Source organism: Heloderma suspectum, chromosome 10 (assembly GCF_057233095.1).
Source record: "Heloderma suspectum isolate Gila_16-S chromosome 10, 16-S_ref, whole genome shotgun sequence".
NCBI classification, from domain to species: domain Eukaryota; kingdom Metazoa; phylum Chordata; class Lepidosauria; order Squamata; family Helodermatidae; genus Heloderma; species Heloderma suspectum.
In genome coordinates this window covers 37358777-37375038 of record NC_139467.1, presented here as the reverse complement: position 1 = coordinate 37375038, position 16262 = coordinate 37358777, and the positions used below count along the sequence as shown (strand labels likewise).

At 45.8% G+C, this 16262-nt stretch overlaps 1 protein-coding gene across 4 annotated transcripts in view; it reads right to left on the bottom strand.

Annotated features, from left to right (window-relative positions):
* Positions 1 to 10633, bottom strand: part of LOC146338145 (angiopoietin-2-like) — a 35585-nt gene extending 24952 nt beyond the window's left edge. The window contains exon 1 of one of the 4 annotated variants that reach the window (XM_084815988.1): positions 10116 to 10633. In XM_084815988.1, coding sequence (XP_084672114.1) covers positions 10116 to 10430 — 315 coding nt within the window. In that variant the 5' untranslated portion in view covers positions 10431 to 10633. The remainder of the gene's footprint in view (positions 1 to 10115) is intronic. The other 3 variants (XM_084815990.1, XM_084815989.1, XM_084815987.1) reach the window with 3 other exon arrangements.
* Between the last annotated feature and the right edge of the window lie 5629 nt (positions 10634 to 16262).

Genomic DNA, 16262 nt, shown 5'->3' with positions numbered 1-16262 from the left:
TTGGGGGTGGGGGAAATCAGGGAGTTACCTGGGTCCAGAATGATTAAAGGAGCCCCCAACTAACAGCCAACATTGCTGTCTTAGCTTTCACTTGGCAGGGGCTCCAGAGCAGAGATTCACATATGTTGCAGAATTTTACCCTTCTGCCAGGCTCAGCCAGAGAACAGACACCAACTTTTATTTGAGCGGATGTTTCTTACCAGAACACCAAGGTGTGCTGCAGTCAAGCATTGCCAACGTGGCCCCTCGGGACTCGACCCAGAACAATAGGCGACTTTGGTATTTATACAAACAAGTAAACAGGGCACATGGCGTCAGCTCTGGTCAGTATTTGGTGCAGCACTGAGTCCAGGGGCTACAAACTTCCTTCAGAGGAAGTTTTCTGGTTTCCAGAGACAAGGACCCTGCTAGGCATTGTGACTCATGAGCATTCGTTCCTCTAGCACGAATTCAGTCACTACATCTGACATGACTCTCGGCACCTCAGCAACACAGGTAACAATGCAAACGGCATTTTTCCACTTCACATAGCAATCATTGCATCTTGCTTCTTAAACAAATATCATGGCTCCGGACCTCAGCATCACCCCAATTCATGCAATCATTGCCAAATGTTAATCTTTTTAGGTGAAAGACTTCCCCAAATCTGGCCTCCTGCACATATAGGCCTCCATGTGGAGTACTGGGCCGCACCTGCCGTTCCACTACAGGGTTGCAGAACCTCCAAATCCAGCCCACCTGGCTGCGGCCGCTTCTCCTGGCCTCATCCCATTCTCCTGACCACTGTTCGTGTGGCGGCTTCCTGGCTTTTGTGTACTTTTTTCCTCCTATTCTAAAAGTTTTAAATGTCTCTCCTAAGGGTTAGTTACTGGCAGTAATAGCTCGTAAGCTTAAATAGGCTAGTATTCTTGGACCATTTTTCATTTGGCCTCACCCACCACTGGAATGCAGCTGAAATTGAATTTAGCTCATGGGCTGAAAGTAGTTCAACAGCCCTGTACTGCAGGATGAGGTTTGTTGGCCAAGTAAGCATGTGATCCAGCCCTAAGTATACACAGAGCACAATCCACTGGGAAGTTCTCTTGTGTAAGCCCAACTAAAATGAAAAGGAGCACGGCAAAAGTACATCATGGTGTTTTTCATGTGCTTCTGGTTACCCCACGCCTTCTCCCCATATCTGAGGACATCTCTATACCAGCCTAAAATCCTGAATCGAAAACGGGGCTTTTTGCTTCTGTTTTAAATGCAGGATCACAACTCCCTTTTTCACGTGCTTCCATTTCCCCCACCACCTTCTCCCTCCTTCTCCCCGAAACTGAGGGCATCTCTACACTAGCCTAAAATCCTGAATCGAAAACGGGGCTTTCTGCTTCTGTTTTAAATGAAGGATCACGACGACACCCTTTTTCACGTGCTTCCATTCGCCCTCCTTCTCCCCATATCTGAGTCTTCCATTATTTTTCATTGATCTCGCTCCTCTTCTTGCTGCTTTTCCTCTTTTTTGGAGGAAACTCAAGCGGAACACAACAGGGTAATTTGATCATTCATTATTTGCGATCTATTTAAAAACGGAACAAAGGGCATTTAGTGGAGGAGGATCACAGCAGGGTCATTGTGTCATGTAAAGAGCCCACAAACTTCCCTGAAGGAGCAATCTCAATCACAGGATAAAAGCCCGGTGTGCAGGAGCCCTTAGTTTGAACTGGATTTGTACAGCAGAATTTCCAGGTGGATTATGCCCTTTGTCTCTACAAGATATGGTTTGGTCCTGATTTTCTGCCATGCAACATTTTTCAAAGCCCTGTTCCTCAGTCACCTGGCCAGGGCACGTGTATCGAATATGTGAGTGCTTCATGGCAGTTTTTGAGACAAAGGAACAATAGCTGATTTGATTTTGCAGCTTGGATTTCACAATCGTATCCACAACACAATCCCCGCACACACACCCCTCATCCACCCTTCCCTAACATGGTTGAAAATGCTCTTCTGTTAAAAAAAAAAAAATCCCTTCAGAACCAGTGTGTCAGGGAGAAGACTAGCACAGAAGCTGTCACCCTGACATCTAACTTTTCCATGTGTAAGGAATCTATTTGTCTAGAAGAGCATTCAGTCAATGAGCCCCCTTCTGCATTCTGAAATGGTGTAACCCAAATATTTCTATCTTAAATAAAAATTTAAATATGAAAATATAGAAAAAGAGCTGCAGGCCCACCCCGAACTGGACTGCAACTGTGGTGCTTGGGGACCTAAGGTTAACTCCCCAGTCTAAATCCTCCCTCCCCAAGTTGCCTTTTGCCCTGCGGGGCAATGCATACAAATACCAATACTATATGTTATCCACTTCAGGGGGCCCATAGTTGCTTTGCATGGGTTTTGTTTTGAATCCTTCAAAGTTAATTTTGTACTATTTGGGGTGGTGCTGGGATGTTAATTGTGTCACATCAGCCCCACAGATAGATTAAAAAGAAGTGCATTAACCTTGCTTCTTCTACACCCAATGAACATCTTGTGGGCCTCTGTTCCAAGGACTGCAGTTCCTGATGGGGGGCTTTCAAACAGAGACCCGCGAGTTCTAACAGATCACCAGTCTTTCACTGTAAACTACAAGTGGAATTGCAATTGACTTGATACACTGGGCTTCACCACACAAAACTAAAATCCCACATCCTTACCAGGGCTTTTGCTTCCGGATTCTTTGCGGGATTAAGGTTGGCTCTTTTGCATGGGTGGACACGTACTTTGAATCAGGAACACCCTTTCTCCTCAAGTTGTATATGTTTCATTTTACAGCCACTAGGTGGTCCTGTGGTTATAGCACAACTCCGTCATTAAAGACAGCTGATATATTGGATTAACGTTCCGGGTTATCACCAAACTTTTAAAAAGCGGGATGAAGGTCAGAAAGCGTGGGAGACACCCTAGAAGTTGACGATGTCATGTAAAGAACCTGCAAATTTCTGTGAGCGATCAATCACGAGTGTGCAGTAAATGCCTCATATAGAAATGCTCACTGGGTTCATAATCCAAGGGCCTCCCACAGGTGCCTCCTCTAAGGGAGCCTAGGAAGGTGGCAACAAACAGAGTTCTCCTCTTAACGGGGAGCCATGATTTCTGGGGGTGCACAGGCCAGCAGTGAAGGGAGAAAAGGCTGTTGAAGAACGCCTTCCCAGGAGGGAACTGCTGAACCAATCAGCATTTTGATGGGGGTGGGCCCAAAGAGATGGAGCCACCAGAGTGAGATCTCTCCTTTGTTCTCACTCCAGTTCAACCTGAGGCCCCTAGAAACAGGGCTCCCATGAGGCTGCAGGATTTCAGTTGCTGACTTCCCCACCCACCTGCTCCTGGTAGTAAGATGTCTTACAGTGGCAGAAGTAGTCACCAGTTAATGGGGCTGGGAAAGAATTTTACCTGCCTACCTATTGGCAAAGATAGTGCTGTTTCTTTGCCTTACCCATTGCAAGATTCATCCCATTGTAAATAAGTTGATCTGGACTATCAGTAAATTCTTTGTGGATGCTTTGTTTTATAACAATTGTCACAACTATGCAGGCGTGTTAGGTACTGGGCTAGATCCACTGGTGAGAGGGAGCAGGATTGGGCTCCCTGTTCCCCCATGGTGAAGATTCTTGTAAGGGATTTCGAGGATGTGGCCCCAAGACCAAACCAGCATGGGAGCTGCGAGCTGGCCATGTCCAGGGTAGTGGGAAGGGGTTCACGTTAGCGATCCATGACATGGTGTGCCCCTGGCCCTGCCATCCACCACCACGCTCCTGGCATGTGGGCCAGGAAGGGGAATTGGTCAGCAGGCAGGCTGGCCAATGGCTGTATCCACACCCTATGCCACTGCTAAGCAAGTCAATAAAGTTGTGGCCAATTTATTATCCCAGCTATGTCTTTGTGTCTAATTTATTCTCTTCCCTTCGCCAACCAGACCCAATTAAGCTCTGCCCACATAAGGGAGAGGGCCTTCTCAGTGGTGGCCCCTCAATTTTGGAATGATCTCCCCAACAAGGTCCGCCTGGTGCCAACTTGGTTATCTTTTCAACACCAGGTTAAGACCTTGCTCTTTTCTCAGGCATATGACAGCATATGATGAGATTTTAACCAGTTCCTGGATTTTTCTTGTTGTTGATTGTTTAAACTTGTGTAGAGTACATGTGTGTCTGTTTATATGTTTGTATATAAATGTTTTTTTTTATACTATTATAATGTATTTTTAATGGTTTATAATCTTTGTAAACTGCCCAGAGAGCTTCGGCTATTGGGCAGTATAGGAATTTAACAAATGAAAAGAATGAAATGACTTTCCACGCTACTGGGATATTGTACGCTTTCTGTGTGTTCATCCCATTATGTTCCATCCACACCAGTGCCCTTAGCGCTGGTCTTCAGTCTTTTTAAAGGGGCATAGTTTTGATGTAAATTACTTACCGGGCAGCCAACCCTATCACAGCTCAGCACACATTCACTCTGCCCTTTGTAGTGGGTGCCATTTTTGTCACCTGTTTATTATTTGTTTAAGTAGCACTAAAACACTTTGCTGTGATAGAATAGTGAAAAATAACTTCCTCTTAAATCAGGGGTGGACAGCTTGTGGCCCTCCAGATGTTTTGGGCTACAAGTCCTATTTGCCTTAGCCAGCATAGCCAATGGTGAAGGATGATGGGAGTTGTAGGCCACAGGTTGTCCTTTCCCAACTTAAATGAAAGGGTTTTATATCCCAGTGTGGTGTAGTGGTTAGAGTGTTGGACTAGGCTTGGGGAGATCTGGGTTCCAGTCCCCACTCGGCCATGAAGTTCACTGAGTGACTTTGGGCCAGTCACTGATTATCAGCCTAACCTACCTCACATGAATTCAGGTCCCTCCATGTACCAGGGGGCAAAGAACAGAGGTGTTTTGTGGCATGAGTCAGGAATGGAGCCCCTAACAAAAAATGTACAACAAAGAGAAAAGAATGCTGGCCGAGGTGGGGTCAGGGTCTCTGACCTTGTCCCTTGCTTTTCTGAACTTAGCCTGAAAGTAAAAAATGAGCCAATCCATCTTCACTCTGATCACTTAGAAACCCTAGCCACCACAGTTCATCCATTGCTCTTCTGCTTTCCTGCCTCCCAGCTATGTTGCCTGTTGAACCTTTGTTATTGGGTTGAGGCTTCATACAATGCTAACAACACAACACATTTATTTACAAGGTGTTATACAGCTCCCTGGCAGGGCTCTTAATGTAGGCCTGCAGCAAGCTTTCTCCTTAGCCAAGGAAGGGGAGATGGGAGATGGGGTGGGTAGTCAGGAGGCTGGATTGTGCTTAAGAGGAGAGCGCACAATTAACAGAACACAGAGGGAAGGCTAATTCCACCTGAATATCTAAGACAGGGATGCACAACCTTTTCAGCACTGAGGGCCGCATACAATGTTGGCTGGGGGCTGCGTACGTGCACACACATTCATACACATACGAGCATGCACGCATGGATGGGGAGGGTAATATGCACCATTAGTGTCATGTTAGCAGCATTCCCAACGGCAGCAGGAATTCTGCGGCAGGGGGGTCATGGGAGCCGCACAACAGGCCTTGGGGGCGGGGGGGACTGCATGTAGCCCACAGTTGTGCATCCCTGATCTAAGATAATTAATGGCACTGGATATTGGGGCTTATATTGCTTTCCCATAACTAGTCCTGACATTCAAAACTAGTTGAGAATCGCTCCCATATAGCATTTCTTTATCCACAAAATTTTATTTCGAAATAAAGTTAACAAAATAAAGGCAACAAAAGAAGATGGAACATACATAATAATACTTCAAAAGCACTAAAGCAACAAAGGAATTCACTAATTATAAATCTTAGTCTATAGCTGATGGAACATCTACAGTAAAACCATCTAAGCAGGAGCTCAACACCCAATAAAAGTAAAAATACAAGTTATACAACATATAAAAGGAGCGTGTGTGAGTGTGTGTCATTTTGTGTGTTTATGCATATGAATCAGAAAAAAATATAGGCAGCTGTACTTGGTGGGAATTTTATCAAAAATTTGAAGAGCCTCAATATAAGTAGTGAATGAAAACCATGGTGCCGTAGTATCGTTCTCCGAGTTAGGATTCCTTGCTCACTGCACTTGCTGAGTAAGTTTATACATACACACAGTTTCCCAAATTTTATTAATCCTCTGCTCTTTGGAGACCTCCAATTTCATGCTATACATAACTTTGCAGCTGTATACAATTGCTTGAGAGGGTCTTTATGCTAGAATCCAGAATCATTAAGTGCAAAACGTGAAGGAGCATTGCTTTAGGAGCTACTAATGGTCTAACCTGAAGAAATTCCTGACAGAAATCAGCAGCCATGTCCCCAAATGCCCTGCCCTGTAGAACATTCCCACCGAAGATGAAAGTATGAACCAATGTGACCACACCCAGTCCAACAATATTAACTATAATCTGGATGAAGCCTCGCAGAATCAAAGTACCACCTACTCAGAACTTTGTATTGTGCTTCCATTATATTAATGCACTTAAAATTCTAAAATTACGGCACTATTAAAATTCCTGACATTTTCTAAATTGCTTACTAAAATGCTAGGCTAGACAAAGAGCAGCAGATGCAACGCATTCCTAAAAATATCACCCTTTCTCTTCTTCCTTCCGCTTCTATATCAGTCTCTTTCCCTGCCAGTATTCCTCATATGCATAAACTGATAAGGCAGTTGTACTGTTATTTTAAGAACAGGAGCAGCAATAAAATAATTAAATAAAATAACACTTGGAACACGATGGAGACACAGACACGCTCATTGAGGGGAAATCGCCTAGGCTTGCTCAATTGTTAAAACGTTGCATGAGGTTGCAAGCAAAGGAGTCACTGTGGTCATCCGACTGTGTCCTGAGTCACATCCGCCACTGTTCCAGATTAGAGTTGCCAACTGACCCAGAATAAAATGGCCTAGCATTCTCTTCAGACTTTAACAGCACTTTGATCTGCAGAAATAAGTAGGTGATACCTCCCACAGAATGGAGATGTTGATGTCTAGTGATCAAGCTCCTGTTTCAAGGCACAGAAACGGGCAAAAGCTGGCAAGACTTTTGCCAGTGTGGTGTAGCAGGTAGAGTGTTGGCCTGGGACTCGAGAGATCTGAGTTCTAGTCCCCGCTCGGCCACAAAGCTCACTGGGTGACTTTGGGACAGTCACTGGCTCTCAGCCTAACCAACCTCACCGGGTTGTTATGAGGATAAAATGGAGAGAAGGAAGACTTTGTAAGCCGCCTTGGGTTCCTTGCAGGAGGAAAAAAGGCGGGATATAAATGTAATACATACATACATACATACTATTTGGGATGGCTTTTCTTAGGGGACTAGGCATAGCTACTGTCACTGCCAAGAGGTTTCACAGGTCCCTGAGATTAAGCTAATTTTGGGGTGTGATGGGAAATCCATATAGTCAGCATCTTTGTGAAGTACCTCCAGTGAACCCACCTCCTGTGAACCCCGAATCGCAGCGTGACAGCAGGCCAGTTGATGCCAAAGAGACTCCCTGTTTAGGCTGTGGCAAAAGAAGGAGAGGCCCAACATGGGGTTAAAGTGGTTAATCCTTCCAGGATAGTTTTTAAAATTGTTATTATTAACACAAAAGATGCAGTGCATAAATATGAGTTAAAGACAATGGAGGGTGGTGCCCACTGGGACTGGTGGGGAAGAGGGCGGTGCAACAAAGAGTAGGCTGAGCCAAGGGGTCACAGTGATCTACAGCAGGAACCCATTGTACAGAAAAGGGAAGGTGAGGCAATTTAACTTCAAGATTTTGCCTGCAAACCAGAGAGTTGGGTGGGGGAAGATCCACACAGCAACACAGAAACACTCCTTTGGACCCACATTTTTCTGTTCCAGTAATAATCCCCATTGTACAGAGAAGAGAAGGCAAGTAACTTCAAGACCATTCGTGCAAAGTAGGGTGGTGGTCTCTCTTTTTTACAGACATACACACACAAACAATTTCACACTCTCTTTCACGCTCTCTGTTACTCTTTCTTACTTTAAGCACATGGGGCCCAATCCAGATTGGCGCTGCCCAAAGCAACAAGGTTTCTCTGGTTACAAGCATGCATTGTGACATCCCTGGGGTCTTTACAGAGTCCTTGCCCTCTTCCTTACCCTGGCACACCAGGGTGGCCTTCCCCAAGCTGGTGCCTTTCGGGTATACTGATCACAGTCCAGCACATCTGGAAAGCACCAGATACGGGAAGGGGTGAAACAAAGGGCCAATTAATCATAGCAAATTGCACTTTTACCCCTGTGGAAAGAAAGCAGGAGTGCTTCCAGACAGAGGGCTCCTAGTGCTAACCCATCAAAAGGCATCGGGCAACTAGCTATGCTGTCTTTCACTCCTTAATGGATTTTCTGGAGTAAGAGAAACAAGATGGAAGAAGTGGTGGGAAAACAGGGAAACACATAAAACTCCTGTGAACGAGGCAGAGCGATTGCACAAGAAAAGCCTAATCTAGAAGCACCAGAATGTGGGATTTGGGTGAAACAAAGATCAGATCCAGAGTCACAGATTACATGGAGTTTCTACAGTCTGTTGCATCCCTGTCTCTCCATGACACAGAAATCACCAGCCACAGGAGGGAGAATTTTCTTTCCAGCCCAAAGGATCAACCACAATAAGGAAATCTTGCCTGTCTAATGATGCTTCGCTGGTGACGTTTTCCCCTCCATCATTATCATACTTCATATGGTGATTTTCGAGTGTTCAAGACATATCCCATAAGTCATCTTGTCATAATCTTCACAACAAATCTCTGCAGTAAGCCTCTATTAATATCCCCATATTGTAGGTTGGGGCAGAGGAAGGAGTGACTTGCCTATGGCAGCCTAGTGAGTTCCTGGCAAAAGCAAGATCCAAACAGATTTTCGGATTCGTAACTCGCCACTACGTGACACCACGTTCTCTAGATGCATGCTCATGCCATACCCCATGCACATACAGCCCGCGCTCTTCTGCAGCTCTCACTCATGCCATTGGGTCATGTGCAGGAGAGCAATTATTATTATTATTATTACAGTCATATCCTGCCTTTCTTCCTCCTTAAGGAACCCAAGGTGGCGTACACCATCTTTCTTGTCTCCATTTTATCTTCCCAACAACAACTCTTTGAGGTAGGTTAGGCTGAGAGACTGTGACTGGCCCAAAGTCACCCAGTGAGCTTCCATGGCCGAGTGGGGACTAGAACCCAGATCTCCTGACTCCCAGTCCAGCGTTCTAATCACTAGGCCACACTGGCTCTCCAGAGCTTCCCACTGGACCATGCTCTTTGCAGAGCCCTGCAAATGATTTTATACAGGACATCCAAAACTCTGTTCTGGAGTGTGTGTGTGGGGGGGGGGGGGAGGTTAGGCATAGACTGAAGGCACATGGTGCTGCAACCTTGCTGAAGCTAAGCATGTCGGGTGGCTGCTTGGGAATCCCACATGCACCACCTTGTGCTTCATGATTAAAGAAAGGTGGGGTACAAAGCTAATCAAAGATGTATGTTGAGTGCTTTTGGTATGCATGCGCGCGGACACACGCAGATACACAGAGTGTGAAGTGGAACCTTTTTCTACAGGCACTGCCCCCTGTGTTTCTGGGTGGTGGTGGTGGTGATGATTAAAATATCTTAGATGCCTTTCTAAATTGAAAAAAGAGTCAAGGCGACTTACAATAAAATTAAAATGTACAAACTGTAAAACAGCTGCAACATGCTATGGTTGTCACTGATGTGAAACCACAGCATGGTTAAAACACCAGTGACCACTCTAAACAATTCCACTGATGCATTAAACAGCCCCTGAGATGCCATAAAGTGTCTGGGAACAGAGGAAAGTCTTAACCTGGCACCAAAATACGACAATGTCAGTGCCAGGTGGGTCTCCCTTGAGGAGAATATTCCACAATTGGGAGGCCACCAACGATAAGGCCCTGTCCCTTGTGGCCATCCTCCAAACTTCCCTTGGGGGAGCTACTCGGAGAAGGGGTCTCCAACGTTTCTTGTGGAGTACTGGTAGGTTCATGCCTGCTAAAGGGTTAGTGCTAAAGCACTGAGCAAGAGAACTGGAAACCCCCCTGCAAAGCCCAGTCTTACCTTCTGTAGCCACTGGGTATTGTTCTCCATGATGTTTTCCAGCTGCTGAAACCTTTTTACAGGCCACTTGGCCTCCACTAGGGATGGAGCATCCCCCTGGAGCGAGTTCGAAACCTGGTACTCGGAAGCTGGGGAGTCACAGCCCCCGACTTCTGGCAGCAGGAAAGTGTAGGTGCAGGATCCATGTTGCACCCGATGCTGCACTCTTTCCGGAGTATCTTTCCCCTTCGCATGGGGGCCAAGCCCCCAAGCCCCCGAGTCCATCCCTGCCCACACAGGCACCAAGAGATAAGCCAGTCCTCCCCAGCCCCCCATATCACAGCCCTGTCTTAGAAAACTTTCCTGGCTATCCGAGGTTCAGCCCCACACTGTGACCTGTTGCACTGCCTACCGCTGCAGATATTGTTCTTCAATCAGCTCTCAAGCTGGGACCTACGATTTCAAGAATTCCGTGTCTGCACATAGGGAAACCCCTTCAATTGCTTCTCCGATCTCTGGCTCACATCCTCCTGACAACTGCAGGAAGTTTTATGATGATGATTTTTAAACCCTCCCACCATCTCCCTCTTCTTGTTCCCCCCTCCGTCCTTCCTTTGCCCCCTGCAGGTTCTGGAACACAGCCTGGCTTATTTTAAAGATGCTTTGTCTCTGCCCGCTGAGTCAAGCTCTCCTTCTGATGAGATAATTAGACCACAAGAATGTACACTCCAAAGTCAACAGCGCTTGGATCTCTCTGCTTTTTTCCAAGCATACTCCTAATTTTCCTGGCCAGCTGGGCAGGAGAAGGAAACATATTCTGTTCCCAAAAGCAGCAGTTAGGATATGGCTGCGCAGAAACTCTCTGTGGCTTTACTTTGGTGCAAAAGCAGAAACATGGGAGAAAATCCCTGAAAAAGCAAGAGTGACTTGACATGGGAAACATAACGTTAATAGTTAGTATTTAGATAGGAGCATATGCCATGCTTAAGGTTGCAGTCCTAAGCATGCTTGCCCAGGGAGTTAGCCCCACTGAATACAGTGAAACTTCTGAATACACATGTATAGGATTGCAATGCACAAAAACCAAACGCTATGCCCAGGCAATTCTATGCCAAGGAGAACAGAATTCTGCAACTTGTGTAGATTATGCACATTGAGCAATTCATCTCATTTAAAGAAATCATTGTTTATTTATGTATTTATTACATTTCTATACCACCCAACAGTTGAAGCTCTCTGGGCAGTTCATGACCATTAAAACCTTAAAGTGCAACATGATAAAATACAATATAAACGTTTAAAAGTTTAAAACTACAGTATAAAATCAAAATAAAAACCAAAATAAAACCTAGGAGCAGTGCAAAGATTTAAAATACATTTAAAACGGAAAGTAAAAGACTAAAATACTTGGGAAAACAAGAAGGTATTTGCCTGGCGCTGGAAAGAGCAGAATGTAGGAGCCAGGCAACCAGGGTACCACAACAGAAAAGGCCCTCTTCTTAGTAGCAGCTCACCTCACTTTTTTAATTTATTTTTTATTAAATTTATGAATCGCCCATCTGGCTGGTCACCCTGCCACTCTGGGCGATGTACAGCATATAATAAAACAGTTTAAAACAATAAAAACATTTTCTAAAATACCCTAACCCACCCCAAATGCCTGCCTGAACAACCACGTTTTTAATGCACGATGGAAGCTCATTAAAGAGGGGGCATGGCGGAGTTCCCTAAGGAGGGAGTTCCACAGAGTGGGGGTCATGACAGAAAAGGCCCTCTCCCTCGTCCCCACCAGTCTAGCTGTCCTGGCTGATGGGACAGAGAGAAGGCCAGCCGAGGCTGATCTTGTTAAGCAGCCTGTCTGGTGTTGCTGGAGGCGCTCCTTAAGATAGGCTGGGCTGGAACCATATAGGGTTTTAAAGGTCAAAATCAACACCTTGAATTTGGCCCGGAAAACAACTGGTAACCAGTGCAACTCCTTCAGCACTGGAGTGATGTGATCTCGCCGGCGGCTGCCTTTAATCAGGCAAGCTGCCGCGTTCTGTACCAGCTGCAGCTTCCAAACCATCTTCAAGGGTAACCCCACGTAGAGCGCATTACAGTAGTCTAAACGAGAGGAGACCAGGGCATGTACTACCGATGGGAGCAGATGGTCGGGAAGGAAGGCTCTTGGAGAAGAACCACTGAAGAGGATCTTAGGGTCTGGGCATGTGGGAAGAGCCAATCAGGTAATAGATTTATATATCACTCAGCATATTTTAAAATCTCTATTTTGTATAATGTAATCTGGAATCTCCATTTCCTTGCAAAATTTAGTTGAGCCAGTCAAGTGCTCAACAGAGTATTAAAACTCGGGCCTCTTCACCACTGGAAATCTTATTCAGCCACCTGACTGGCTTCTGAGATTTCAGCAGGCATTGCCCACAGACTTCTCTGCCAAGAGGACTAGAACCCTGATGTGTGTGTGTGTGTTTTAAAAAATGAAAGCTGGACCTTTGGGGAAGCTGAATTCTGTGCAGCTCTATGCAGATGTTCTGCTGAACACAGGGGGGCTTAAACAGGGGAGGGGGCTACACATGCAAGCCCCACTCCCAACATCCCCATACACATCAGCTCCACTTCACACCTTTGTGGTGCTGATGTTGATGCTGAATTATCATTATCATCACGATCATCCCACTTTTTTTTCCTCTTGCAAGCAACCCAAGGCGGCTCATGTGGTCTTCCTTCTCTCCATTTTATCCTCACAACAACCCTGTGAGGTAGGCTAGGCTGAGAGTCAGTGACTGGCCCGAAGTCACTCAGTGAGCTTCATGGCCGAGTGGGGACTAGAACCCAGATCTCCTGAATCCCAGTCCAATGCTCTAACCACTACACCACACTGGTTGTCTGAATGGGGATTCGAAATGGATCCATACTTAGAATCATCCCTGCAATTGGGATCTCTGGTAACACGCTGAAGTAGAGTCAGCCGGTGCAGGGCTGTTGGGGGTGGGGGTTGCATGCGTGCCGCTTCCCCAGTTTAAACCCTCATGTGTTCAGCGGAATGCATGATTAGGGGCTGCCTCTTAACACATTCTGGACTCCTGCGAAATTGCAGCAGAACCACAGACCAGTCCTGTTTAAATAGTACATTCCGAGAGTTCAAAGCACTTAAGGTCAGAAGAGCAATGCTGGATACAAACAAAGACCCTTCTAGCCCAGTATCCTACTTCCAACAGCAGCCAGCCAAACACCTTCCAGAAGCTGACAGGCAGAGCATGCCGACCAAGCGCGGGCAGTAGGCTCAAAGAAAAGCCTTGCTTAAAGGGCAATACCCCTGATTAATGGAATTTAATGAAGGGCAGTACATAAATGTTTTAAATAAATAAATACTAGCCTTACTTATAATTGTAATTATCTGACTTTTGACAAGTGCATGCATGTACGTTAAATTAGTCCTGTTCTTTTAGCTATAGTGCAGGCCTCTAGTTTTGGGGGCTAGACCATAATTTTGGTACTTCCCCACAATCCGCCAGGAAACAGGGAAGCTGACAGGCCAGCGGCATCCTTGCACTGTTTGGGGGGTCCTTTATTCTCTTTACTCATTTATTCTGCTCACCCATTCCACCTCCACTTATCGTTTATTATTTGTTTATATAGTCCCATCAGTGGGCATGGCTGTGTGGCAGACAAGAAATCAGGATCCTGCCCCAAAGAGTCTACAATCTATAATTCAGTAGAGTGGGAGGGTGTAGAGCAGGAGCAGAGAACCTTTTTCAGTCCAAAGGTCGAATCAGCGAAAGGTCTGGGGAGGGTGGGCTGCACTCCATCTCTGAGGAAGGCCAAAGGCGGAGTGAGCAGAGTCAAACTGTGATTCTTACCTATTGAAAGCCTGCTCAGAAGTAAGCAGGACAAGACTCTGCATGTCTACTCAGAAGTAAGCAGGACTAAATCACTCAGCAGCACAGAATCTAGAGTGGCCATGTGTCCTCTTTTTCTTTTCTTTTTTTACATAGGACAGTCCTCTACTTGAAGGGCTGCCAAAGGACATAGGGACTTGGGAACATAGGAAGCTGCCATATCCTGAGTAAGACCATTGGTCTATCTAGCCCAATATTGTCAACACTGACTGGCAGCTGCTCTTCTGGATTACAAGCAGGAATTTTTTCCAGCCCTACCTGGAGGTGCCGGAGACAGAACCTGGGGCCTTCTGTGTGTAAAGCAGGTGCTGTACCACTGAATCACAGTCCCCTCCTTCTCTGAAGGGCTGCCCTGTCCAATTCCAGTTTAAATATAAAGAACCATAAAAACTGTTGCTCATCACCAGTTAGCACCTAGACAGCAGACTGAACCTAGTCACAGTTGTCTGCACAACAGTACAATGTACTGTATTTCTATTTGGATTATAATAATGCCTAAACTTGCATATATGCATACAAATTAGCATATGCAAATTTTATGCAAATCTGCATTCTCTTTTGTCTTTTTTTGGTGATACATTTCTTTTCTTCCCTTTCTTTTGGAAATTCATAAGTGGCTGCCCTACTCAGAAGTAAGCATGTCTACTCACAAGTAAGCAGGCCTGAATCACGCCGCAGCTTCATCCCCAAGCCCCGCCCCTTCACCCCTGCAGGGAAAAAGGTCTTCTCTCTGATCAGCAGCTCATCTGAGAAAAGGGCAGTTCTCTGCTGAGTGCTGAGAAATGAAGTCTTTTTCAGTGCTCAGCAGGGAACATCGTTCTGGCAGCTAAAAAACCATCAAGGAAAGTGGTGCGGGGGAGAGACCAGATCAAAGGCAAGAGGACAGGGTTTTAAAAAGGGGACATGTCTTCCAGCAAAGGCTTTGTGGCTCCACTCAGGTCCCCCACCTCTGGTATAGAGAAACGTAAGAATATCAGAAGAGCCCTGCTGGATCAGACCAAGTCCAGCATTCTGTTCACCCAGTGGCCAAGCTGTCAATCAGGAACCCACAAGCAGGACACGAGTGCAACTGTACCCTCCCACCCCATGTTCCCCAGCAACTGGTGTACATAGGCTCACTGCTCTGGTACTGGAGGTAGCGTACAGCCATCAGGACTAGTAGCTACTGATAGACTTCTCCTCCAGGAATTTGTCTAACTGCCTTTTAAAGCCATCTTAGTTGATAGATGGCTTTAAGGGAAAGAAGATGGAGGCAAGGGTAACAGGAGAAGGGTATGCAATCCATTCCGTTACACATGCTGAGGACTAAGAGGCGGCAGCAGATCTCGGAGCTGTACATCAGTTGGTGACCCAGGGCTGGCCCTCTGCTAGCACCTGTTTCCCAGGCCTAGGAAATTTCAGGGCTATTGAGCAAGTGTCCCAGCTTAACGTGTCCGCAGTTCTTCTCTTCAACCAGCCTCTCTGATGGCACAGGGAACAGGAGGAAGCCAGCCTCTGCACTATCAGATTTTGGGTGGCCACTTATGAATCACCAGAAAAGAGGGCATCCATCACAAAAAAAGGACAAAAGAGAGATTAATTTGCATTAAATTTCCATATGTTCATTTACACGTACAGATTCAGGTCTAGAAATAATTGCTGTGACGTAACAAGAAATGCATACATCTCACCAGTGTGAGGAAGACCGTGTCCAGGTGTGCTGCCCAAGTGCTAACGGCTGATGGGGAGCAATTCTTACGGCTCTTGAAATCAGAATGGGACGGGGCAGCCCTTTAAATAGAGGGCTGTCTTCTGTAAAAGAGGACACTTAGCCACCCTCAGATCCCTGGTTTAACCTGCATTCCCCTCCCCCCTTTTTTTCTTTTTTCAAATTATGCGCACTCAAATTGCTAGGCTATGTGAGAGAAGGACTGGTAAATGTGTCTGACAGTGATCCATTGGGTGGTGTCCTTGACAGTAATGCCATCTGTTTTCCCCAAAGCAAAACATCAGGGGAGAGTAGCGCTTGCTGGTATGAGAACAGCTGAATCTTGAAATTAGCTTATGGCTACATGGTCCTCCTAGTGAAATTATTTATTTATTTATTTATTTATTTATTATTAAATTTATTAATCGCCCATCTGGCTGGTCACCCAGCCACTCTGGGCGATGTACAACATACAATAAAAACAGTTTAAAACAATAAAATTCTACAATAAAAACATTTTCTAAAATACCCTAACCCACCCCAAATGCCTGCCTGAACGACAACGTTTTTAATGCACGACGG